At 45.3% G+C, this 27818-nt stretch overlaps 1 protein-coding gene and 1 non-coding gene across 2 annotated transcripts; both read left to right on the top strand.

Annotated features, from left to right (window-relative positions):
• Nucleotides 1-583: 583 nt before the first annotated feature.
• Nucleotides 584-5505, top strand: LOC109750829 (protein FLX-like 3). The gene is made up of 4 exons (XM_020309774.4): nucleotides 584-913; nucleotides 4182-4710; nucleotides 4870-5009; nucleotides 5088-5505. The coding sequence occupies exons 2-4, from the start codon at nucleotides 4190-4192 to the stop codon at nucleotides 5228-5230; spliced, it is 804 nt and encodes a 267-aa protein (XP_020165363.3). The 5' UTR covers nucleotides 584-913; nucleotides 4182-4189; the 3' UTR covers nucleotides 5231-5505.
• Nucleotides 5506-6195: 690 nt separating this feature from the next.
• Nucleotides 6196-6266, top strand: TRNAG-CCC (transfer RNA glycine (anticodon CCC)). The gene has a single exon. It is a non-coding gene; the product is annotated as a tRNA-Gly (tRNA).
• Nucleotides 6267-27818: the final 21552 nt, after the last annotated feature.

Raw genomic sequence — 27818 nt, 5'->3', positions numbered from 1 at the left:
CTCCAGCGCTGGCACGGAGCTTGGGAGGTAGTCCAGGAGCGAATGCAGATTGTGGTCTGCATCGGCGGCAGCTGGAAGATGGTGGATCTAGGTTCGTGGTTCGTGGCAGGCAGGTATGGCTTCCTCCTCCAACGTCTTAGTTTGGCGGGGAAGTTCGATGGCGTGTCCGGGGTGTTGCCCCGGTCTGATTCGTTCAACGGCAATGTCTTCGCCTTTATTGGCGAGCCACCTTGGAGGTCCGCAAAGCTGCATATCAGCGATGAAGTCGCGTCGAGCTTGGGTATGAAGGTGATCCGTCATTTTCTCCTTTGGTGGCTGCTATGGTGGTGCCAGAGGCAGGTGATGGGCGTTGGTGTCAAGCTTAGAGGATTCTTCAGTCTTTTTGTAATTTTACATCTTTGCTGGTGTTCCTGTGTGTAAAGGCTAGCGTTTTGCTGTCTTTTCAGTTTTGTCAGGTTGGTATGTACGTGGCTTGTACTATGATCCTTACTTATGATATACTGTAAATGAGACATGTATTACCATGAAAAAAAATCCGGAGGAAGCAGTATTTTTTTTTCTTGACCTGAGGGGAAAAGAAAACGGAAATACGCGCCCCCGAGGTGAGAAACGAGGTGAGCAGACAGACGGCCCATTCCCCTGGAGCTCCCCGCACCCACACACCCTAACCCTAGCCGCCACACCACGCCGCTCCGCCGTCGCCGTCGTTCTCGTCCCCGCCTCGCCCCGCCCCCCGCCGCGCTCAGCGGCTGCTCCCACGAGATCACCGCCCTCCCGACTCCGACCCCACCGCCGTCCACTGCCACGAGCTCACCGTCGCCCTCCCCCGAGTCCGCCGTCCCCGCGGCCACCTACTCCGAGCCGACAGTCGCCCCCTTCCTCGACCCCGCCGTCGCGCTCCCCTTCTCCCAAGGTGACCTACGCCTGATCCCTCCCCCCTCCCTTCAATTTTCGTCGATGCAGAGCTGTTCTGCTGCGTGTGATTTTGAGATGTCGTCGATGCCAGCCATTGATGCTGTCTGCTATGTTGTTTATCTCAAAACAGGAAACAATTGATGTTCTGCTTTGCTCAGAATTTAGTTATTGTTTCTTATTTCTGTGGTTGAACAGTGGAAAAAACGAAATTATCTAACAAACGAATGCGATTTAAGTTCAGGAACATTGTAGACTTCAGTTACACTAGTTAACGCTGAAAAAAAGCTCCAAATTCAGTAAGACGAAAAGAATATGAAAAACAACTCCTCAGAGCTATCCCACGTTGTACCTTATTTCCACTGCAGTCCGTAAGCCTGTTTCTGGAGATCATTAAGCTCAGAAGAAGTAATCGTTGCTGTCTTCAGAGGTTGGATGAGGTGGAGGTTAAGTTTCCTTAAATGTTCGCTAGTTATGCATTCTTCAGAAGCGAGCGCTATCTGTCTTGTGCAGAAACGTTAAAAATGTCAATGCAGTTAATGCCAATCTTACTACCAAGTCGACAACCGTTCACAATTTGAAATCGAGACAGGCGCTTACTCTGTGTGTCAGTTGTTCCATTTATGGCAATGCACTGGTGTGTCGGAAAAATATTAATCAGGAAACCAAATAATTAAGGACCTACAAAGCATGGATATGGCAGAAACTGCCGTATTGGTTTCCTAGTATGGGGAGCACGGGGACATGCATGGATACGCCGGGATACGCGTATCCTGCAGTATCCCATCTTCTCTCAATAAAAAAAAAAGAGAAACAAATTGGGTTACGTCGCAGTATGGTGGGCACTCGGGAGCCAGCCTCCAGCCACCGCACCGCTGCCTAGCTCTCTTTCCGATGGCTATCACGCTTGAGCAGGCAACCACGACGGTCGCTAGCAAGGAAGAAGATCCATGCAGAAAGGTAGAAGGCAAGACGGCTGCCGACGAGGAAAAATCTCTGGGCAGGGAGGATGACGGAGACTGCACCCGCCAGCAAGGAAGAAAATTTTGGCGGATTGGAAGGGAAGCCGCCGATGAGCAAGAAGGCGCAGGCACCGGAGCATTCGTCTCATCTCCTCTCTACAGTTCTTAAGCGGCTGGAGGAAAGAGAAGAACGGGATGGGGAATTGCTGGAGGAGCTGACTTGTGTAGGTAGGGTTTTCTGGAATTGGGCCTTATGTGGATTCTGAGTGGAGGGTCCTGTACTAACTAAACTTTCATCTAAAACTGATGCAACATATGTCCAGCAGTAACTAAACAATCTTTCACCTAAAATTTATTACTATATGTTTATATATGCTGTTTTTTCTTCTAAATACATGTATATCCTGCTGTATCCCCGAATGTCTGTTTTTGAAAAATGCCGTAGCCTGTGTCCCTATACTTGTTTACTCGTGTCTGTATCCCTGTATTGGTGCTTCTTAGCTAAGGGCAAATACAAAGTGGAATACGGCATTTTCACCAAACAAAGCATATTGAGTTTCAATGCAAAATGGCACCTGCTTCTTCTGAAATAAAATTGCGGGAAAATAAATATGGATCCGTCAGAGTCTTATCTTGCTGATATGACTTCCATAAATTCTTTGCTGAGCTCGACCTAAAATGGAGGGGTTTCAAGATCTGATACCCTTGAAGGACTCCCAGGAATGAACAAGTACCAGGACAATCTTATTTTCTAAGGATAGAAGGTATCCCATAATTAACATACTACCTCCGTCCGGGTTTTCAAGTCCCCCAGACCAAATCACATGTACCAAGAAAGAAATTGATTACCAGACTCCTTTCGCATCTTTGCATGCAGCTGTACTTAGGGCATCTTCAATGGCTGTAAGATAGTTGTTGGTAGACTTTGCCACATAGGATTTTTGATGATGTGTCATATAATAAATGAGGAAAGAGAGGAAGGTTGTATGTACATGAACCAACACCCCTTGCACAAGCTCCAATGTAGAATGAGAGAGCATCTTATTTATGATCTAACATCCTATTGGGCAAACTAGATGCAACCCATTGGAGTTGTTGTATGTTAAGGTGTTGGTTGATGACATGACATATTTTACCAACAAACTAACATATAAACTGTTGGAGATGCCCTTACAGCAGAACCATAGTGTACCCATGAACCCAGCCAGCTCCCTCCCTCCTTCGCATGCATAGGCTCGCTTAGTGCTGCAGTTAATTAGGCGCAGGGAGGCGTACTGATGTGGGGTCGACTGTTTCACTTTTCACAGCGAGATCGAGGCAGCAGCCTTCTAAATGCGCACACGCATGCGGTGCTCAGGGGACCTGTAAACCCGGATGGAGGTAGTAGTTCGGTTAGAGTGGATTTGAAAAGCCACAGCAGATTGATAAATCACTAATTTAGCTAAGTCAACTCCACTATGGAAGGTATTCCCAATGAGACAAGTAGTTTATCGAAGGGGAAACCAAGCACTTACATGGTTCTAAAAATCATTTCTGGTGCTTGAGTTATTTGTCTAACGTTCCGGTTTGTTTAACAAGAAAAACGCACTTGAAATATATAAAAATAGCTATGTACTCCATCTGCAAAAATGAATGCACTTTAGGTGATTCTACCATTGTGTGGACCAAATCAAAAATCATAAAGTAGAAATAAATGCTAATTCTTTTGGAAGGAAAACATAGGAGAACTAAGGTATGGAAGAGTCTAGAATAAATGAGAAGTGTATGTGTTTTGTGCATACTTTGCATTAAATAATAAACTGAAAACAAAAATCAATTCTTTAAGAAGAGAAAATGTTGGATAATTAAAGTATGGGAGATTCTAGAAAAAAAGATAAGTGTCTTTTTTGAGGTTTGTGCATATTATGTATTGAGCTTAAGACAAAGCATGGAATATTCTAGATAGTACGTACACGTGGCAACACTAGATGTATTGAAGAGAATATCCAACGGCCAATACTACTCGGATTTGTCTGGCTTGTGCAGAAATGTTAAAATATCAATAAGGTTCACAGTTTGAAATTGAGACAGGCGACTGAGGGACTCTGTGTGTTAGTTGTTTTATTTATGGCAATTCTCTTGTGTGTCGGATGGTTTTTTTAGAAGTAATAACATCAGAAAACCAAATAATTGGACAAATACGTAGTGGAAACGTCATGTTTCACCCAACAAACCAAGCAGGAAACAAAGCACTTATGTGGTTTTAAAAATCATTTCTGGTGCTTGAGCTCTTATTCTCTTGTCTAACATTCTGGTTATTCCTTACAGGGCTATAAATGGCAGGGAGACAGCGCATAGGTCGCCAGTACTTTGAGGAACCACGAGGATTTCGTGATGGCCCTCCTCCTCGTCTTGCACGAGAAAGGTCTATCTCACCACGGCGCTTCGAGGGAGAGCTGTCTAGCCGCCGTGGTGAGCTCCGCAGAATCCGTGACGACAACCAACATCTGGTGGATGAAATTGTTGGACTCAGGCAAGCAATGTCCCGTTTGAAAGAAGATCTCCATTCCTCAAGTCAGGTTATACCTAAGCTCCGTGCAGAGAAAGAACTTGAATCGAGGGAGCTGACTCAGAGGAATCTGAAGCTGGAAGCTGAGCTCCGCTCTTTAGAACCCCTTAGGCAGGATGCCCTTCAGCTACGATCTGAAGCAGGCTCGCTAGAGTCTTTGAGGCAAGAGCTCAACGCAAAGGTGCAGGGTCTGACAAAGGAGCTTGAGCAGCAGAGCTCTGAAAACCAGCGCATACCTGCCATGATAGCTGAACGTGATGATCTGCGGCAGGAACTAATTCGTGCTAGGTACGGAACCGTCCTGGTTTGTGTTTCTGCTACAGTAGGCACAGCATGCTGAGTCTGCGTTGGTGGCCCACATGAGGAATTTATATTAGTATTTCAATGCATTCCCCCCTTTTTATTTTATTTTAGTGGAGGAGTAGCTAACTATTAAGATCACTGCAGGGCGGCTCTTGATTACGAGAAGAATGCAAAGCCGGAGCTGATGGCACAGGTGCAGGCAGTGGAGAAGGATCTTGTGACTATGGCTCAGGAGTCTGAGAAGCTTAGGGCTGAAATTGAGAAGAGAAGGGCACCACCACCTAGTAGGTTTCATTCCCTCACTTGCATCTAAGTCACTGAAAATGAGTTGTGGCTAACCTGTATGTTTAATACACTTTTAGGGGTCAGCGGCTATGGAGCTTACGGGCCACCTCCTGGGATGGGCGTGCAAGGCATGTACGACAGCGGCTATAATACCTACACAGACAGGCGCTATGGTACGGGTGCTGGACCATGGGACCCCCCTAGCTACCCGCGTCCTTGATTTGGGCTTTTGATTCTTGTCAATCGGCGTTCATCGTCGTGACAAAGTTCCAAATGTCTCTGGTACTGATGCTTGTGGTGATGGTGCCTTGTTCAGAAGACTGTAACCATGAATGCTTGTACTGATCCTTGTGGTGTTGGTGCCTTGTTCAAAAGATTGCAACCATGGATGCCCGTGGGCCATCTTAGGAAGCAATTCATTGTACTTAACAGGATGGGGATCCTTTTGATACTGTTGCTAATCTTTTGATTGGTAAACATTATTGCGTGCCAAAAGTGAGGGCTGCTGCAAGCCTGCATTGCTGCTTTGTTCATGCTGAAGGTGGTGGATAAGGATAACAGCAACCTAATGTTTTTCATTCACCGATCTCGCCTCGTTTTTGTTTTCTTAATACAAATTTGAATGGAGATTTTTTGAGGTACGCAGCACAAGTTTTCTTGGTTGAGTGGTGGCCCCTAAACAAGTGTGTAGATGGAGGTGCCCTGCTTCAGGTGTTGAAGCACAAGCTGCTCTGGATGCCTCAGAATTGCGTGCGATATGGACTAGTTAGGTCTGTTACTCTCAATGCAATCCGATAGTGCAAGTTTCTCATGTATGCATCTGTATGGATAAGCCCCGATGCGAGCTATCAACTAAAGCCCCACGCGCCCGAAGTGAAACTTTGATTTTCTTGATGTCAAAATCTGAACCTATGTACATGTATCATGTATGGTTTTCATGAAGAAAAGGCAAAGTTAAGTTATGTACAGCTTCCTAAGAGAAATTAATGATACTTAAAAAAGTTACCTTTTTCTATAACACTGGGATTTTTAATTTGCAGAGTATACCTTTTCATTAAAATTTACAGACATGTATAAACAAAGCTGAGTCAAAACGCTGCCCCGTTCGTACCTTTTTATGTTGCATATTGTATTGCTCACTCCATATAGTATAAGTAAGATAACTTGTCCAAAACAGATATAGCAGCGCATCTGGTGTAGTGGTATCATAGTACCCTCCCACGGTACTGACCAGGGTTCGATTCCCTGGATGCGCACATAATTTTTTTTCTTTCTTTTTCCTTATGTTGCTTACGAATGTTTTAACTAAAATTTTAATGAATGAATGATGGAGCACAACACATAATAGTTTCTCATGCATTATTTGTCGTGGAGGCTGTACAAGGCCACAGTGCCATCTCTACTCCTTGAAAGGGCCACATTGCATTTTTGTTAAGTTCTATTCTAGTTCAGGCTCAGCCACGACAAATGAGATAGTTCCTCATGCACCTTTTTTTTAATGTAGTTCCTCATGCACCTTTGTCATGGACAGTGGAGAAAGAGAGAGGAGAATATTGGATATATATTATCAACTTTTTGATTAATTTAATCCTGATGAAAAACACGACGATCCGACCGTTCAAACTCCGGAAAACTTCTGATCAGTGGATCAATTTTCAAATCTGTTTTGTGTTCGAATACGAATCCAACCCGAGTTCATCTTTCTTCATGAACGAGATATTGAACATTCTTTTTGGAGGAATTTCTTTCTAGGGTATTGTGTGTTGTTCTCAAACACGTGCCTACAAATTTTGAGTCTCTTTTGAAGCGATCTTTACCGTCGCGCCGGTGTCAAACCGGCCCGACAATGTTGCTCCATGGCTGCCGACCTACGCTAGACAGGTCGTCGCTTCGTTGAGCCGAGGTCAACCTCATTAGATCATCATCTCGGCGAGCCGACCAAGAGTTCGGCATCGCGAAGGCTAAATCATCACCGACATCATCGCCCTACGGATTGCACGGGTCGGGCGTGTCGGCATCGCCGTGCGGTCACTTCATCAAGCCAGCATTGACCGCGTCACAGGTTACGACCTGCGTTGGCGTGGCCACGCCGTTGCTTCTTCAAGTCGATGTCCACCACGCTGACCTGCTTCGACACCTCAGCTGGCATGGGGGCTACAACGTCACCTTACCGACCTACTCCGTCACCTCGGCTAAACCAGGGGCTTCGGCATCTCTTCATCAACCTACTCCGAGGACTTCAGCGTTACTTGCCGACCAGCTTCGTCACGTTAGCTAGACCGGGGGCTTCGCCTCACCACATCGACTGTGCTGCGGCGCCACTTCGTCAAGCTGAGCTCCTCGCTCGGTCACCTCGGGCTTGGTGACTGGGACCTCGGTCTGGCCAAGGACTACGTCTTCGTCCCGCCACAATCTCAGACCTCGTCATCAACACCAAGCACATTAACCAGCTAAGTCTCTTTCATGCTCAAATTTCCTCAAATCCTTTAATTTTTGCTCAGTTCAACCAATCATTATGTTTGTGTTAAACAAAAAAGTTGTTTGTTAAAAACTTAGTTTGTCAAAAACGTTGTTTGTTAAAAACACTTCCTTTTCCCATGTTAACTGGGGCTCTTAAATTTTGTATAAGCCTTTTATAATAAATGTTTTCTTCTAAGTCGTTGCAAAGTCTTTTTCTACTACTCATTTTTTCGACGCGAGTGTGTGGTCAATAGCCGGATAGCCTGGTTTCTCTCTCAAGCCGCTCGAGTTTAGTTTGCTAAACTAGCCTAATGAGAAGCACTCTGCCTTCAGGAAAGGAGGTTGAAGCTGAAGGCTGACCCGCTTGAAGTCTGGGGATCGGACGTGTCATGTTAAAGCACGACGGAAGCACATATTAATTTTAAGACCAATTTTCAGATTGGCACCAAAAAACTTGATTTAGTTGGGGCATAAAGTTTTTACTAAAGTTTTTTGGGTTTTCAAGCTTATGACACTTTTAACCTATTTTATGTTTTCCTTTCAGCAGACGGGACATCCTCTCGTTCGAGATGTTCTGAGCGATGGTTTTGCTCGGGAAATCTTTTCCGACCCGCAGTTCTGCATCTTTCCTGCCAAGCTGCACCTCGGCATTGTCAAAACATACACGAGAGTTGAACTAGTTCTCAAGGAGATACGATCCTAGGGCCGGCCATGTTGCCCAACCCAAGTCTCGGGGGCTACTGCATTGATGATTCAATGCAGAAAAATCAAAGTGCAATATAGTTTCCGAGGAGATTACGATCCTTAGGTTGGTCGGCCGCACCCAACCTAAGTCTAGGGGGCTACTGGCTATACATCTCGACAGAGAATAAAGTGCACCAAACTGGCTATACATCTCGGCAGAGAATAAATTGCACCGATCAAAAATAAATTCCGCAAAAAATCAGCCCACGGTCGAGGTGGTGCACCACCTCAGAGGCAGTCCGGCATAAAGCTCAGATGCAAATGGCTGGCTCCGTAGAGGGCATTTCCGGCATTAAGCTCAGCTTCAAAAAGACACCTCGGATGCATTCTGGCGTTGGAGCTCGGATTCAAGAGGACACCCGGCTGCACGGGAAAAACTTCGAACCCGAGGTGTGGCGTAAAACTAACAAGGCATTGATAGAGGCCGAGAACTTAAAGGGGCTCCTCAGTTACCCGACGTGTGAACTCTTCGGATTCACCACGGCGATCCTCAAGATCGAAGATGGGAAGATTTGTTGAACTAGTTTTCAAGCCGATGACCGAAGACGAAGAACAGTTCGGAAGAACCGAGGAGCGTTCCCAACTTAAAGATCGGCTCAGGGGGCTACTGAGGGTGTCCCGGACTAAGGGTCCTCGGGCTGCCGGCCTATCTCTCATGGGCCAGACAGGTGGGCCGCTCTTGATTCATTAAAGGAAGACCGGACTACAGGCGACCCCGTGCTCTAGAAGGAAACCTGCGAAGACTTGGCATATCCTCCAAGTCTAGTTAGCGGAATCAACATGTTTATCCCCGGATGGTAACCAACCATATGTAACCCTAGGTACTCCTAGTGTCTATATAAACCAGAGGGCTAGACCGTACAAAGGGAGAACCACCCTCCTACTCATCTAGGGTTTAGTTCGTCCGATCTCATGGTAGATCAACTCTGTAATCATCACACCAACACATCAATACAATCAAGCAGGACATAGGGTTTTACCTCTTCGAGAGGGCCCGAACCTGGGTAAATACTGTCTTTGCGTTCCTTCTTCCCCATCGATCCAAGATCCACAGCTCAGGACCCCCTACCCGAGATCCGTCGATTTTGACACTGACACCTCCCCTCCCACGTTTCGGAGATAAAGATTTATTTATGTTGGGCTTCGTTGCTATGAACTCGGAGGCCACCAATGTCTCCTTGACGAGGATACGGTTCCTAATTGACTGCACTAAATGTCCCCCGTACCTTGCCCGTGCCATAGATGGGATGCTTTCACCGCTCTATATGCAAAGGAAATGGCCCAAGATAACGATCTGAAAAAATGTGGACGAAACTTCATAGTGGCTATGTACTCACAAGGTTGAGCTAAACCATCTTGACAAGAAACACACCAAGCTAATAACTTAGATGTAAGGAACAAACTGAGTATATAGTTGATAGCTAAACTTATAAAATTTGAAAGAACATAAATAGGCAATTTTGGCACTTAAATGTTCAACAATCACTACTAGGGAAAAAGCTTATAGGCAGATGCTTACTAGTAGCGCGGGTTTATACCCCTCGCTACTGCTACTTACTAGTAGCGCGGGTTTTTACCCCTCGCTACTACTAAGCAGTCTCTACCGTGCCCCCCGGGACATGCCATAGTAGTAGCGAGGGGTATGAACCCGCGCTACTACTAAGTTGATAGTAGTAGCGCGCGTTTATACCCCTCGCTACTACTAAGTAAAAGGTAGGTGAAGTCCCCATATCCTCGGCCGAATCCCTCCTCTCCCCCTCCTCTCTCCCACTCTCCCATTCCCCTTCTCCTCCCACCCGTGATTCACATCCTCACCCACCGCCGCCGCCGATCTCACACCTCGGCACCTTCCCCAAATTTGGTGACCTCCTCTCCCATCACAGCCCCCTCCCCGACCCCTCCTTCCTCCTTCTCCGCTACTGGAAGGAGAGGGAAACCAGCAGAGCATCGTCCATGGCAGCGGCCAGATCCACCATGGATGCAGCCACTTGCCCCCCGGGACAAGGCCTCCTGAGGACATGCGAGCACCATGGTCAAGGGTCCTACGACAAGCAGTAGCAGGTCACCAGGCTTCATCTAGGCTTCGAGCGTCGGTTCCAACTTCGGCGGCCACCAGTGAGTTCCTCCTCCTACTCCTCTCTATCTCTCTCTTCCTCATTCAAATAATGTTCTCTTCTTTTGTAGCAGCAGTAGAGATGAGAGGTGCAGGAACGAGTTGGGTGGGGAGCCACCATGCATCACCATGGACAACTTCATCCCCTCCAAGACCAGCAGCAGCCATGGTTGGAGAGGACGATGACGCCCAGCAGCAACAACCATGGATGGATTTTTTTAATTCCCAATTAGTTAACAGTAGCGCGGGGCCCTGACCCGCGCTACAACTAAGTAGCAGTAGCGCGGGCGTCAACCACGCTACTACTATCAGAAGTAGCAGTAGCGAGGATTATACACGCGCTACTGCTACAAGTTAGCTATGGCGCCGTATCAGTAGCGCGGGCGCCCGCGCTACTGATACACCCAAAACCCGCGCTACTGCTAGGCTTTGCCCTAGTAGTGAATATCTAGAATAGAGTTGAGGTAGCAAGCCTACAACTCGATAATAGTTGAGAAAAAACTTTTTCTGTGAGCCACCAGTCCACAAATTTGATTTGGAATGAAAATTACTTTGTTGATCCATTTTTGGTGGTTTTTCAATGCTATATTTTAAACAAAAATATATTTAGCCTAGCATATCTCAACCTTGAAAAAATTGTTGGTTGTACTTCCAGCTCATGAAGGATCAACCCACCGTATAACTAGAAGATGCCTCGAGAATTTACATGGGATTGGTTGCAATATATTTCAGTGAGATTTGTTTGTAAGAAATATCACTATTTTAGGTTAATAATATGAAAATTTAAACTAAAACTACATATTTTTATGGTATTTGATTATTGCATATTTGTAAAGTATTTATAGAATATAAGTACTGCCTCCATCCAAATATATAGGGCCTGAGCGATTAATAATATATGAGATGTATGATATAAAATTTATATTATTAGAAACTCCTTTAACATATTAATGGTGCCACGATGCCCCCCGTGGGGGGGGGGGGGGGGCGTCCTCATTATGCCGGTGGGTCCATGACGCTTTATATGGAAGGCTCTAGAGGACTTGTTGTACAAGACAAGGATACCGTAACCGAGGAGGACTCTACCTCGTTCGACATAGTGGAATAGGATTTATAATCCTAGGGGCTCCGCATGGTCTATCATATAAACCGGGCCGTGCTAGTCGATAGGACACAACTTAGAGATTAGAATCCTTCGGTTCATACCTCTACTTTGTACACCTCAACTGCAATATACACACGAGCAGGAGTAGGGTATACCTTGATCACGAGGGTCTGAACCTGCGTAAACTATGTGTCCTATTTCCCGTCTGACCTAATCGCTACGTCTGGACACCCTACTGAGAGATTTGCTGGATTTAGCTTCGACAAATATGATTTGACGGTATTTTTTATATCAAATGGGGTTCCCCCCTCCCCATTTTATTAAAAAAACGGGGCACAACATCCAGGTAACAGCTAAAAGCTTTCGGACCTAGCCAGAGTAGCAAGCCAGATTACATAAACTAAGAGAAAGCAAAAGGAAAGGCCGCACAGGGCAGCTAGGACAGCAAAAACAGCCATCAGATCATAATCCCTCCAGAGCTAGCTTACGAGAGAAGGAGAACTAGTCTATTACATGAATTTAGTCCTCTCGCAGGAGGCATCACCCCGAGTGTGCTTTGAGCATGAATTTGTAACATTCATATCACATATTATGGCTCTAACCAGTGGCCAAAGGCATCTTTGAAAAAAGAATTAGTCCCTATATATTTGGATGAAGAGGGTAGCATAATAGAGTGAAAACTACTATGTCTGATTCTATGCGTTGTTGCACGTTAAGGTGAGACTTTTTCCATGCATATAGTCGCATGTTTATGTCAGATGTTTGTATATCGAGAGAAATAGGTTAGTGGTGATCATTTACATAGTTAACAATTTTGCGGGGATCATTTACTTAGTTATTATATACTGTGTATATGATATCATCTGCTGTCCTGTTAAGTCGGGTTTATCCAGAGATGCAGGTCTTTCTTTTGCCAAATCTTGTCAATAGACATTTTAATTTGCCTATAAGATTAGTCATGGCAAAGTTTGTTAGCAACCAAACATGCCCCTTGGCACGGTGTTGTCATGGGATTTTTTTTAAGTTCCTGCAGTTTTTTGTTTTTTACCTTAAAATATTTAGGTATTGTTCAATTATACAAATGCTTTGTGTGAATGTGTGCTTTTGCAAAAACTCGGGGTTGATTTGCTTGAGTCGGCATGCTTTTATTTAAATGCACAAGTTAATAAAAGATAGTCGTCCGATTGATTAGTTCCCGTCGTCGTCGCCGTGTCCTGGTGTACAAGATCATGTTCCGGAAAATTTGCCAGGTTACTAGTAATTGGATACGTAGATCTCGATGGAAGAGACGACGGCTGCTCGAGATCTTCTTCCGCGTCAAGGACGACCCGGCCGCCCTCTTTCGCTCCGCCACCACGTGCAGGCAGTGGCTCCGCCTCATCGTCGACCCCTCCTTCCTCCGCCGCTGCTGGCCGCCGGAGAACGCGCCCTGCTGCGCCTTGGTCGGCTTCTTCACCCAGGAGGGGAGTCCTGGCCCCAAAGAAGTTACCTTCCAGACGCCATGCTTCGTCCCGGCGCCACGCTCCGCCATGGCTAGCCTCGGTCGCCGCGCCCTCCGCTCCTTCTTCCCGACCGCCCCTACCGGCCTCTTCGACCGCGCGGTGCCGGTGGCTGCACGCCACGGCCATGCGCCTCGTCGCCCCCGAGGACCCAAACCGTGCCGTCGTCCACCTCGCGGTGTGCGATCCGCTCTCCGGCGCGTACGATCTGCTTCCGCCCGTGGAGTGGTGCTCGGCCTCCACCGCCTACAATGGATACGCCATCCTAACCGGCGGAGACTGCCGCCCCCGATGGCCACCGATGTCGGGCTTCAAGGTGCTAATGGTCGACAGAAGCGAGCTGGAGCTGTGTGCCTCACGTGTGCCTTGGTGATGCGTGTACTGAAGGTCACCTGATGTTTCCTCGCAACGAAGCAGTCGTGCACCATGGCACAGCGCACTGGTGGTGCGGTGGCTTGTCCACCATGGACATGAACGCCGAGACCGGACGCCCCTCCCGGACGGAGCTCCTAATCCCACAGCAGAACACAACCAGACGCTCTTATAGTAAGCTATGCCTTAGCACCGCTGTCATTGACGACGACGAAGTACCATCTTTGCTCTGGATGCGACAAGGAAGTCTTAAGGTAGAGATCTGGGAACTACACGGCGAGGAAGACGGCGTCGATGATGATACTTTAGCATGGCAATGTGCTCGGGTGGTCGAGATAAAGCAACCGAAAGATATGACGGAGGCTCAAGTAATGACGCTACATGTTCTAGCAGAGAAGTGTGGCATGTTGCTCGTAAAGGAGGACGGTCGTGGACGTTTCTGTGTTGCTGACCTCAAAACCGGGACAATGGAGCAGGTCAGGGGCTGGCCTCGATGTTGGAGGAAGGTCGTGCCTTTTGAGACGGATTGGCCGTCAATCTTCATTCATCGACTTGGGAGTTGCTAGTAGTGAAGGAAGAGTTTACAATAATGAGTTTTGTTTTACACTTTTATTCTTATTATAAACTTAGCAAAGAATTGTGGGAAATTACTGCGCCCATACAATGCAAAGGTGGATCACGGATGATTGTTCCTCCTTCAAATCAAATCAATAGGATGATAGATTATTAGTTGATTCCTGAGTGTTATCATTGTGATTTTGAGTTTGTACATGTTGTCCCTATTGTCTAGCACTTCCAGTTTTGAAAATAATAATAATATGAAATCAACACAAGAGACCCCTCCGCACCCCTCGGTCGACCTTGCCCAGGGTGACGCGCACTACAAGAATCCTGTTAACACATGACAGTCTTAGTCCGTCATGGACCTATGCAAATCTGTCATGCAAGGGTATATGTGACGGATCTAAAATCCGTCATATATATCGCGTCATAATTTGATCACTGTACACTCCATGACGGATCATCCAAAACCGTCACCGACCATGACGGATCTTGACCATCATGGATGACACCTAACTACAATGCTCATAATGGCGTTAACTTCTGTGCCACATCACCATCTGACATGGATCTGACGTGTCAGCCCATGTAGTAATCATCCCATCTAAGTTTTGTCCCACCAAATTTCAGCCCGGTCAAAGAGTGGCGGCCCATATAGTAATCAAACCATTTATAATTTAAGCCCATTAATTTCAAGGCCTACTAATTTCAGTCCAAGAGATTCACGCATCTCTCATTTTCCATGAAAACTTTGAACCAATAAAAATTTGAGTGAAAATATATGCTGATGTCATTAGAAAAAGAAAATTACAACAACATATCCAAAAATACACCTGTACAGGAGAGAAAAGAGAAGACCCAAAAACATTAATTTTACAAGCATGTCTCGAAGAACACTATGGTACTCTGCAGCCAGCACCACCCCCATCAAGCGAGGCCACTCTAGTTCGGCCGCCACACACCAACCAGGGGTCATCCAACATTTATAGCAGCAAATCAACCCGTCCACGCCAATGTTGTCAAAACGCATGTCTTTGTTGTTGAAAATGCTCCCATAACCAATATCCGCCACATGATGAAAAGTATGCCGCGTTATAAAATATTACAGCCAGTAGGTTAAACTACAAGCAGCTTACTTCACATTATCAAGTTCTACATTTTTTTTCACTCCCAGGATGCAAAGTAGTGCAGCAAATTAACAAAAGTGTGAAAAGAAACAACTGGTGGCAAAAAAAGGAATGATGAGCATGCATAGATCAATAGATTTGGTAGTAAACTCCATTGCACTTATTTTACGCTTTCACTACAGTAAACTCGATAAAAAATGCAGCCCAGCTGAATATTGAGCATTGATGAGAATTTCTAGGCACTTTTATCAAAATGTACACAAGGAATGTACCAATTCCATGATGATTATGTCTTAATGGAATATGTGTCCTATCTGATATGATATTCCACAGGAAAAAGATCTGGCATATGTGGCTTACGATTAATCTAGCTGAAAAGACATTTGTAAGATACCACTTCTAATAAAGGATTGGATCAAGTAGAATTCAGTTTTTGTATGTATTATTACACACATAAAAATAGTCCGACTATAGATCATCAATACAAACAGTTTTGATCATTATAAATTTATAGTTCGCTTGCCTTAAAAAAACTTGCAAGAGCAACAAAATGTGTTTCTGTCCGGATGAGATGAACCACAATCAAATCATGAAAAGGAAGAATGAAGGGCATGTGAAAGGATCGATATAGTTGACTAGAGGGGGGGGGGGGGGTGAATAAGCAACTAACAATTTTTAGCTTTTCTTTACCAAATTAAACTTTGCATCAAAGTAGGTTGTCTAGATGTGCAACTAGGTGAGCAACCTATATGATGCAACAACAACAAGCACACAAGCAAGCAAGGGATACAACAAAATATAAGCTTGCACAAGTAAAGGTAAGAGATAACCAAGAGTGGAGCCGGCGGAGATGAGGGTGTGTTACCGAAGTTCCTTTCCTTTGAGAGGAAGTACGTCTCCGTTGGAGCGGCGTGGAGGCACAATGCTCCCTAAGAAGCCACTAGGGCCACTGTATTCTCCTCACGCCCTCACACAATGCAAGATGCCATGATTCCACTATTGGTGCCCTTTAAGGCGGCGACCGAACCTTTACAAAGAAGGTTGGGGCAATCTCCACAACTTAATCGGAGGCTCCCAACGACACCACGAAGCTTCACCACAATGGAATATGGCTCCGCGGTGACCTCAACCGTCTAGGGTGCTCAAACACCCAAGAGTAACAAGATTCGCAAGGGATTAGTGGTGGGAATCAAATTTCTCTTGGTGGAAGCGTAGATCGGGTCCTTCTCAACCAATCCCTAGAAAATCAACAAGTTTGATTGGCTAGGGAGAGAGATCGGACGAAAATGGAGCTTCGAGCAACAATGGAGCTTGGGGAGGGAAGAGGTGGTCAACTTGGGGAAGAAGACCCCCTTTATATAGTGGGGGGAAAGATCCAACCGTTACCCACTTATTCAGCCCGCGACATGCGGTACTACCACACAGACCCGCGGTACTACCGCAAGGTCTTGCGGTACTACCGCTCACGCGACAGAGACCAGACGAGGCCCTGTTGCGTATAGCAGTAAGCGGTAGAACCGCCGGAGCGGTACTACCGTGCGCCCTTGCGGTACTACCGCAAGGCAGGGTTCAATCTGGGCTGGGAAGGCACGGACTAATAAAATTACATCCGTGGCTACTTCCGCTGAGTTTCGGTTTCTGCGAAAATCCGGCACGGTACTACCGCTAGCAGGGAGCGGTACTACCACATAGGGCACGGAAGTAAAAAATTACTTCCGCCCCTACTTCCGTGCGTGCCAGCGTTCTGGACTAGAGGCCACTGTACTACCGCTCGCGAGGAGCGGTACTACCGCACGACGCGGTACTACTGCTACCCTGGGCGGTACTACCATGGACCGCTACGGTACTACTGCTCCCTTGAGCAGTACTACCGCACGCCCCAGAACTATAGCATTTGGAGGCCTTCATCTTCGCAAAGACTGTTGGGGAACATAGTATTTCAAAAAAATTTATACGATCACGCAAGATCTATCTAGGAGAAGCATAGCAACGAGCGGGGAGAGTGTGTCCACGTACCCTCGTAGACTGAAAGCGGAAGCGTTAAGTAACGCGGTTGATGTAGTCGAACGTCTTCGCGATCCAACCGATCAAGTACCGAACGCACGGCACCTCCGCGATCTGCGCACGTTCAGCTCGGTGACGTCCCTCGAATTCTAGATCCAGCCGAGGCCGAGGGAGAGTTCCGTCAGCACGACGGCGTGGTGATGGTGATGATGAAGTTACCGGCGCAGGGCTTCGCCTAAGCACTACGACGATATGACCGAGGTGTAAAACTGTGGAGGGCCCTACGGGAAACAGCTAGTTTGCCGTCAGGAGGCGTCTTTGTCGTCAGCTTTTCGTCGGGCAGATGGCAAAGAGATGGTTTGCCGTCATCAGCAGACGGCAAAGAAAAACTAACGGCAAAATATACTTTGCCGTCTGCGAAAAAAAACACAGACGGCAAAAAGGTCACTTTGCCGTCTGCAAGGACAAATACAAACGACAAAGTATCTTGTGTGTCTATGGGGTGCCCCCCTCCCCCGTATATAAAGGAGGGAGGAGGGGAGGGCCGGCCGGCCCCTAGGGCGTGCCCCAAGAGGGGAATCCTACTAGGACTCCAAGTCCTAGTAGGAATCCACCAAGAGGGAGAGAGGGGGAAGGGAAGGAAAGGGGGGCGCCACCCCCTTCCCCTAGTCCAATTCGGACCCAAGGGGGGGGGGAGGGGCACGGCCAGCCCCTCCTGGCCCTTCCTCTCTTTCCACTAAGGCCCATAGAGGCCCAATAGTTCTCCCGGGGGTTCCGGTAACCCGTTCCGGCACTCCGATTTTATCCGAAACTCTCTGGAACACTTTCGATGTCCGAACAACATGGTCAAATATATCAATCTTTATGTCTCGACCATTTCGAGACTCCTCGTCATCTCCGTGATCTCATCCGGGACTCCGAACAACCTTAGGTACATCAAATCACATAAACTCATAATACCAATCGTCATCGAACGTTAAGCGTGCGGACCCTACAGGTTCGAGAACTATGTAGACATGACCGAGACACCTCTCCGGTCAATAACCAATAGCGGAACCTGGATGCTCATATTGGTTCCTACATATTCTACGAAGATCTTTATCGGTCAAACCGCACAACAACATACGTTGTTCCCTTTGTCATCGGTATGTTACTTGCCCGAGATTCGATCGTCGGTATCACCATACCTAGTTCAATCTCGTTACCGGCAAGTCTCTTTACTCGTTCCGTAATGCATCATCCTGCAACTAACTCATTAGTCACATTGCTTGCAAGGCTTATAGTGACGTGCATTACCGAGAGGGCCCAGAGATACCTCTCCGACATTCCGAGTGACAAATCCTAATCTCGATCTATGCCAACTCAACAGACACCATCGGAGACACCTGTAGGGCATCTTTATAATCACCCAGTTACGTTGTGATGTTTGATAGCACACTAAGTGTTCCTCCAGTATCCGGGAGTTGCATAATCTCATAGTCATAGGAACATGTATAAGTCATGAAGAAAGCAATAGCAATAAACTAAACGATCATAGTGCTAAGCTAACGGATGGGTCTTGTCCATCACATCATTCTCTAATGATGTGATCCCGTTCATCAAATGACAACTCATGTCTATGGCTAGGAAACTTAACCATCTTTGATTAATGAGCTAGTCAAGTAGAGGCACACTAGGGACACTTTGTTTGTCTATGTATTCACACATGTACTAAGTTTCCGGTTAATACAATTCTAGCATGAATAATAAACATTTATCATGATATAAGGAAATATAAATAACAACTTTATTATTGCCTCTAGGGCATATTTCCTTCCGTCTCCCACTTGCACTAGAGTCAATAATCTAGATTACACAGTAATGATTCTAACACCCATGGAGTCTTGGTGTTGATCATGTTTTGCTCGTGAGAGAGGCTTAGTCAACGGGTCTGCAACATTCAGATCCGTGTGGATTTTTCAAATCTCTATGTCCCCTTCCGACAGTTGATGACGGATGGAATTGAAGCATCTCTTGATGTGCGTGGTTCTCTTGTGAAATCTGGATTCCTTCGCAAAGGCTATTGCTCCAGTATTGTCACTAAATATTTTCATTGGACCCGATGCACTAGGTATGACACCTAGATCGGATATGAACTCCTTCATCCAGACTCCTTCATTTTGCTGCTTCCGAAGCCGCTATGTACTCCGCTTCACGCGTAGATCCCGCCACGACGCTTTGCTTAGAACTGCACCAACTAACAGCTCCACCGTTCAATATTATAAATACGTATCCGGTTTGTGCTTAGAGTCATCCGGATCACTGTCAAAGCTTGCATCGACGTAACCATTTACGACGAGCTCTTTGTCACCTCCATAAACGAGAAACATATACTTAGTCCTCTTCAGGTATTTCAGGATGTTCTTGACCGTTGTCCAGTGATCCACTCCTGGATTACTTTGGTACCTCCCTGCTATACTAATAGCAAGGCACACATCAGGTGTGGTACACAGCATTGCATACATGATAGAACCTATGGCTGAAGCATAGGGAATGACTTCCATTTTCTCTCTATCTTCTGCAGTGGTCGGGCATTGAGTCTGACTCAACTTCACACCTTGTAACACAGGCAAGAACCCTTTATTTGCTTGATCCATTTTGAACTTCTTCAAAACTTTGTCAAGCTATGTGCTTTGTGAAAGTCCAATTAAGCGTCTTGATCTATCTCTATAGATCTTGATGCCCAATATGTAAGAAGCTTCACCGAGGTCTTTCATAGAAAAACTCTTATTCAAGTATCCTTTTATGCTATCCAGAAATTCTATATCATTTCCAATCAACAATATGTTATCCACATATAATATTAGAAATGCTACAGAGCTCCCACTCACTGTCTTGTAAATACAGGCTTCTCCAAAAGTCTGTATAAAACCATATGCTTTGATCACACTATCAAAACATTTATTCCAACTCCGAGAGGCTTGCACCAGTCCATAAATGGATCGCTGGAGCTTGCACACTTTGTTAGCATCCTTTGGATCAATAAAACCTTCTGGTTGCATCATATACAACTCTTCTTCCAGAAATCCATTCAGGAATGCAGTTTTGACATCCATTTGCCAAATTTCGTAATCATAAAATGTGGCAATTGCTAACATGATTCGGACGGACTTAAGCATCGCTACGGGTGAGAAAGTCTCATCGTAGTCAACTCCCTGAACTTGTCGAAAACCTTTCGCAACAAGTCGAACTTTATAGACAGTAACATTACCATCTGTGTCAGTCTTCTTCTTGAAGATCCATTTATTCTCTATGGCTTGCCGATCATTGGGCAAGTCAACCAAAGTCCACACTTTGTTCTCATACATGGATCCCATCTCAGATTTCATGGCCTTAAGCCATATCCTAGAATCTGGGCTCATCATCGCTTCCTCATAGTTTGTAGGTTCATCATGGTCAAGTAACATGAACTCCAGAACAGGATTACCGTACCACTCTGGTGCGGATCTTACTCTGGTTGACCTACGAGGTTCGGTAGTAACTTGATCTGAAGTTTCATGATCATCATCATTAGCTTCCTCACTAATTGGTGTAGGAATCACTGGAACTGATTTCTGCGATGAACTACTTTCCAATAAGGGAGCGGGTATAATTACCTCATCAAGTTCTACTTTTCTCCCACTCACTTCTTTCGAGAGAAACTCCTACTCTAGAAAGGATCCATTCTTAGCAACGAATATCTTACCTTCGGATCTGTGATAGAAGGTGTACCCAACAGTTTCCTTTGGGTATCCTATGAAGACACATTTCTCCGATTTGGGTTCGAGCTTATCAGGTTGAAGCTTTTTCACATAAGCATCGCAGCCCCAAACTTTATGAAACGACAACTCTGGTTTCTTGCCAAACCACAGTTTATATGGCGTCGTCTTAACGGATTTAGATGGTGCCCTATTTAATGTGAATGCAGCCGTCTCTAAAGCATAACCCCAAAACGATAGCGGTAAATCAGTAAGAGACATCATAGATCATACCATATCTAATAAAGTGCGGTTACGACGTTCGGACACACCATTACGCTGTGGTGTTCCAGGTGGCGTGAGCTGCGAAACTATTCCGCATTGTTTCAAATGAAGACCAAACTCGTAACTCAAATATTCTCCTCCATGATCAGATCGCAGAAACTTTATTTTCTTGTTACGATGATTTCAACTTCACTCTGAAATTCTTTGAACTTTTCAAATGTTTCAGACTTATGTTTCATCAAGTAGATATACCCATATCTGTTCAAATCATCTGTGAAGGTCAGAAAATAACGATACCCGCCGCGAGCCTCAACACTCATCGGACCGCATACATCAGTATGTATTATTTCCAACAAGTCTGTTGCTCGCTCCATAGTTCCGGCGAATGGAGTCTTAGTCATCTTGCCCATGAGGCATGGTTCGCAAGCATCAAGTGATTTAGAATCAAGTGATTCCAAAAGCCCATCAGCATGGAGTTTCTTCATGCGCTTTACACAAATATGACCCAAACGGCAGTGCCACAAATAAGTTGCACTATCATTATTAAACTTATATCTTTTGGCTTCAATAATATGAATATGTGTATCACTACTATCGAGATTCAACAAAAATACACCACTCATCAAGGGTGCATGACCATAAAAGATATTACTCATATAAATAGAACAACCATTATTCTATGATTTAAATGAATAACCGTCTCGCACCAAACAAGATCCAGATATAATGTGCATGCTAAACGCTGGCACCAAATAACAATTATTCAGGTCTAAAACTAATCCCGAAGGTAGATGTAGAGGTAGCGTGCCGACGGCGATCACATTGACTTTGGAACCATTTCCCACGCGCATCGTCACCTCGTCCTTAGCCAATCTCCGCTTAATCCGTAGCCCCTGTTTCAAGTTGCAAATATGAGCAACAGAACCAGTATCAAATACCCAGGCACTACTGCGAGCATTAGTAAGGTACACATCAATAACATGTATATCAAATATACCTTTCACTTTGCCATCCTTCTTATCCGCCAAATACTTGGGGCAGTTCCGCTTCCAGTGACCAGTCCCTTTGCAGTAGAAGCACTCAGTCTTAGGCTTAGGTCCAGACTTGGGCTTCTTCACTTGAGCAGCAACTTGCTTGCCGTTCTTCTTGAAGTTCCCCTTCTTCCCTTTACCCTTTTTCTTGAAACTAGTGGTCTTGTTAACCATCAACACTTGATGCTCCTTCTTGATTTCTACCTCCGCAGCTTTTAGCATCGCGAAGAGCTCGAGAATAGTCTTGTTCATCCCTTGCATATTATAGTTCATCACGAAGCTTTTGTAGCTTGGTGGCAGTGATTGAAGAACTCTGTCAATGACACTATCATCAGGAAGATTAACTCCCAGTTGAGTCAAGTGGTTGTGGTACCTAGACATTCTGAGCATATGTTCACTGACAGAACTATTCTCCTCCATTTTGCAGCTATAGAACTTACTGGAGACTTCATATCTCTCAATCCGGGCATTTGCTTGAAATATTAACTTCAACTCCCGGAACATCTCATATGCTCCATGACGTTCAAAACGTCATTGAAGTCCCGGTTCTAAGCCGTAAAGCATGGCACACTGAACTATCGAGTAGTCATCAGCTTTGCTCTGCTAGACGTTCACAATGTCTGGTGTTGCTCCTGCAGCTGCTCTAGCACCTAGCGGTGTTTCCAGGACGTAATTCTTCTGTACAGCAATGAGGATAATCCTCAAATTATGGACCCAGTTTGTGTAGTTGCTACCATCATCTTTCAACTTAGCTTTCTCTAGGAACACATTAAAATTCAAAGGAACAGTAGCACGTGCCATTGATCTACAACAACATAGACATGCAAAATACTATCAGGTACTAAGTTCATGATAAATTAAAGTTCAATTAATCATATTACTTAAGAACTCCCACTTAGATAGACATCCCTCTAATCATCTAAGTGATCATGTGATCCAAATCAACTAAACCATGTCTGATCATCACGTGAGATGGAGTAGTTTTCAATGGTGAACATCACTATGTTGATCATATCTACTATATGATTCATGCTCGACCTTTCGGTCTCAGTGTTCCGATGCCATAATTGCATATGCTAGGCTCGTCAAGTTTAACTCGAGTATTCTGCGTGTGCAAAACTGGCTTGCACCCGTTGTATGTGAACGTAGAGCTTATCACACCCGATCATCACGTGGTGTCTCGGCACGATGAACTGTAGCAACGGTGCATACTCAGGGAGAACACTTGTACCTTGAAATTTAGTGAGAGATCATCTTATAATGCTACCGCCACACTAAGCAAAATAAGATGCATAAAGGATAAACATCACATGTAATCAATATAAGTGATATGATATGGCCATCACCATCTTGTGCCTTTGATCTCCATCTCCAAAGCACCATCATGATCACCATCGTCACCGGCTTGACACCTTGATCTCCATCGAAGCATCGTTGTCGTCTCGCCAATTATTGCTTCTACGACTATCGCTACCGCTTAGTGATAAAGTAAAGCAATTACATGGCGATTGCATTTCATACAATAAAACGACAACCATAAGGCTCCTGCCAGTTGCTGATAACTTTTACAAAACATGATCATCTCATACAACAATTTATATATCATCACGTCTTGACCATATCACATCACATCAAGCCCTGCAAAAACAAGTTAGACGTCCTCTACTTTGTTGTTGCAAGTTTTACGTGGCTGCTTGATACGTCTCCAACATATCTATAATTTATGAAGTATTCATGCTATTATATTAGCTGTTTTGGGTGTTTATGGGCTTTACTAAGCACTTTTATATTATTTTTGGGACTAACCTATTAACTGGAGGCCTAGCCCAAACTGCTGTTTTCTTGCCTATTTCAGTGTTTCGAAGAAAAGGAATATCAAACGGAGTCCAAACGGAATGAAACCTTCGGGAGAGTTATTTTTGGAACGGAAGCAATCCAAGAGACTTGGAGTGGATGTCAGGGAAGCTTCGAGGAAGCCACGAGGCAGGGAGGCGCGCCCCCCACCGTCGTGGGCCCCTTGTGGCTCCCCTGACCGACTTCTTTCGCCTATATATATCCATATACCCTAAAAACATCATAGAGCACAATAGATCGGGAGTTCCGCCGCCGCAAGCCTCTGTAGCCACCAAAAACCAATCGGGACCCTGTTCCGGCACCCTGTCGGAGGGGGGATCCCTCACCGGTGGCCATCTTCATCATCCCGGTGCTCTCCATGACGAGGAGGGAGTAGTTTACCCTCGGGGCTGAGGGTATGTACCAGTAGCTATGTGTTTGATCTCTCTCTCTCTCTCTCTCTCGTGTTCTTGAGGTGGTACGATCTCGATGTATCGCGAGCTTTGCTATTATAGTTGGATCTTATGATGTTTCTCCCTCTCTACTCTCTTGTAATGGATTGAGTTTTCCCTTTGAAGTTATCTTATCGGATTGAGTCTTTAAGGATTTGAGAACACTTGATGTATGTATTGCATGTGCTTATCTGTGGTGACAATGGGATATTCACGTGATCTATTTGATGTATGTTTTGGTGATCAACTTGCGGGTTCCGTAACATTGTGAACTTATGCATAGGGGTTGGCACACGTTTTCGTCTTGACTCTCCGGTAGAAACTTTGGGGCACTCTTTGAAGTACTTTGTGTTGGTTGAATAGATGAATCTGAGATTGTGTGATGCATATCGTATAATCATACCCACGGATACTTGAGGTGTGTAACATCCCAAATTTTCAATTTGGAATGTTATACACTAGATCATCATTGCATAGCATATTTATTGCATTTTGGCAAATCCTCGAAATCCTAAGCAACTCAAGGACCCTCGGAGAGAGTTGGGGATTTTCCCGGTTTTCATATTTGACTTTTATTAAATAATGAAACGAGGATTTTTGGTTTTAATTATTTTTCACTCCGAAAAATATTTCATATTAAAATATATGAGAGGAGAAAATATGACTTCTCCAAAATAATTGAAATATTGGAGGAAAAATATTAAAATCAAATATTTGATTTTATCGGATTTTTTATTTGCAATTTTATTTGCATTAGAAAAATTGCACGTTTTCAAAACTGCATTTTTAGGGCCAAGAAAATGTTCATCTCGTTCTAATTATTTTAATTAGACGGTGAAAATTTATTCTGGCATTTTTAGATTTTATTAATTTTTCTAGGATTTTTTTTAGTTTCGGCGGAATTATTTAAAAAAAAGAGAGATCCCGCGCCCGACTGGGCCGAGGCCCAGCCGAGCCAGGCCGGCCCATGCCCGCGTCGCCGTCTCCCACCTGGAGTCCGCGAGGTTGCCGCCACCGCCGGATGCGAGTCCGACCGGGACTCCTCCCCGAGGTCGCCCCCTCCCCCAAGCCACCTCCCCCCACCTATATATACCGCCGCCGCTGCCCCGTTCCCCGCCACTCCGACCGGAGCCGCCGCCGCCCGAAGCACCGACCGAGCCGCCGGAGAAGCTCGACGCAGCCGCCGCCCCGACGCCGAACCCCGCCGCCCGGCGCCCCGTCGACCCCGCCGCCTCACCCGCCCCTCGCCGCCCTCTCCCGAAGCCCGCCGGAGCCCCGCCCGACCCAGCCGGAATCCCACCGGACCGAGGTAGCCGCCGCGCCGGTTTTCGCCGGAAAACCGATTCGGTTCATTTTGAAACCCTAGGTTTATTTTTTTATAGATCGGTTTTTTTGGTTTAGTTAGTTAGTGAACGTTCGCCGGTCCGTTCGTTTTAACGAACGTGTTCACCGTTTAGTTGCTGTTAACGAATGTCCGTTCGATTAACTGTTCGTTAGTTTTCTTTTTCGTCGGATTTTCCGCGATTTTTCCCGATCGCGATTTCCGATCTGTTTTTCATTTTAGTTTAACTTTTCGCTCGTTTATCGGAATCAGGCCATTCAAGCGCCTAGAGTTTCATCTCGAAATTCTCTTTCCGTTTAAGCAACTCAAACAAGTTTTTGCTACTGTAAAATTTGACCTAGATCCAGATTAGTAAACGAAGCTTGTTTCTTTCGCCGTTTGACTTTCGTTGCTTCGTTTGATTTGATTCTTTTTGCAAACCGGAGTTCTTAAGTTGAACTTTCTGGTTAGATCTTGTATTTGAGTTTTACTTGTGCATTAGTTGAGTGCTTACTGTATGCTTGTTTGTTTGCGATAGAGTACCCGGAGTGCGCCGCTTGCTACTTCGAATCTCTATGTTTCACGGATCATCAGCAAGGCAAGTAACACTTTGATCATACTTCTTTTACTACCCAGTTTTATTGCATTAGATCAACCCTCAAACATTGCATGATTAGGATCTAATTAAATTGTGGGTTCTGGGAAGTAGATGAGGTAGTACCTATTGCCCTATTTATTATCAAACCCTTGGGAGTTACTTCTACGTTTGCTTATATCGTTATGCTATGCTAGTAGACGTGGATTGGGTTTGAGTGTTACCATGACAGATGTGATATTGTTAATTAATGGTTAAACTTAAGGTGGCAACTAAAACACACATCTGGGTGGATTGAGGTACCTGGGTATTCCAGGATTGCCTATTTTTTTTGGACCGCCACCCAGGCTCAAAGGGATCATGAGATTATTCATGCTAGAAACTTCCGTGTGCAGCCACAAGCTATTATGGGCTCTAGCATAGTTGAGTAGGTCGTGTGAACTCTTACAGTGGTAGACTAGCAGATGTAGGGGATGTAGGTGGTACTGTCTACCCATCGTAAGGTGCTAACGCTTCTGAAAGACTGTGTCTCGGTCATCCATTTCTCAAACACCATGTAGTGCGAGAAATCTAACGGAGGAGATCGAGTCTTGTGGGGAAAAGTGCACAAACCTCTGCAGAGTGTATAAACTAATCATGGTTAGCCGTGTCCCTGGTTATGGACACCTTGAGTATCTAGTATCTGGATTATCATGTGAATCTCATCATGTTACTTTAATTAATTTTGTTGGGTTTTGATGATGATACTTAATTGGGATTGAGAATGCTGTCAACCATTCTCAATGTTTAACAACCACCATGATAGTTAAATAAAATTTATTCCTTTGCAGTAGGGAAAAATTGGCTTTTCGCAAAACTGTAACCATAGAGCCTTCTACCAGCCATATATGCATGTAGTATAGCATTATTCTGTTCATTACTCTATATGTGTTACATTGCCAGCATATTCCATGTGCTGACCCATTTTCGGGCTGCAACATTTCATGTTGCAGACTTTTCAGACGACGAGTAAGGTGCCTTAGGTCGTGGTCTTATACTCAGTGATGCCGTTGGAGTTGATGGACTCACTTATCTTCCAAGTCTTCCGCTGTTATCGTTTTAGATGGCCTTAAGCCATATTTGTCATACTTATTTCTCTCTTGAGATACTCGATGTAATAAGTGTGTGATTGCTACGCTGTTATAAATCCTCCAAGTACTGTGCGTGTCAGCATTACTGATCCAGGGATGACACTGGTGCACGGTAGATCAGACTGTTTGAGGTCTGGTCGCTACAAGGTGGTATCAGAGCACACGCTGACTGTAGGACACGACCACTAAGCTTAAACCCTAGAACACTACTCTCTTCTCATTTCTGACTCCTCTCCATTTTCTACTCTTTTAGGAATGGCGGATGCAAGGAACAAGTTCATGCAACCGGATGAAGATACACCTTTTGGACGACACTTGAAGGAAGTCACTAAGTACCTGAACATCGGAATACCAAGCTTCACCGGGACCTACAACGCCACACTACCAGAAGAGGAGCGCTGGAAGATTCAAGTTCAAGTTCCAGGAAGGACGTTTACGCTAGTCACTGAGCCTATAGAGT

This window comes from Aegilops tauschii, chromosome 3, assembly GCF_002575655.3.
Source record: "Aegilops tauschii subsp. strangulata cultivar AL8/78 chromosome 3, Aet v6.0, whole genome shotgun sequence".
NCBI classification, from domain to species: Eukaryota; Viridiplantae; Streptophyta; class Magnoliopsida; order Poales; family Poaceae; genus Aegilops; species Aegilops tauschii.
This window is presented reverse-complemented; position numbering and strand designations above follow the sequence as displayed.

Excerpts from the sequence above, each read along its gene's own strand:
- LOC109750829 (XM_020309774.4), top strand. The coding sequence starts at position 4,190 with ATGGCAGGGAGACAGCGCATAGGTCGCCAGTACTTTGAGGAACCACGA. Across the intron at positions 4,711-4,869 it reads CAGGAACTAATTCGTGCTAG|GGCGGCTCTTGATTACGAGA; the intron begins GTACGGAACCGT and ends AGATCACTGCAG. Across the intron at positions 5,010-5,087 it reads GAGAAGGGCACCACCACCTA|GGGTCAGCGGCTATGGAGCT; the intron begins GTAGGTTTCATT and ends ATACACTTTTAG.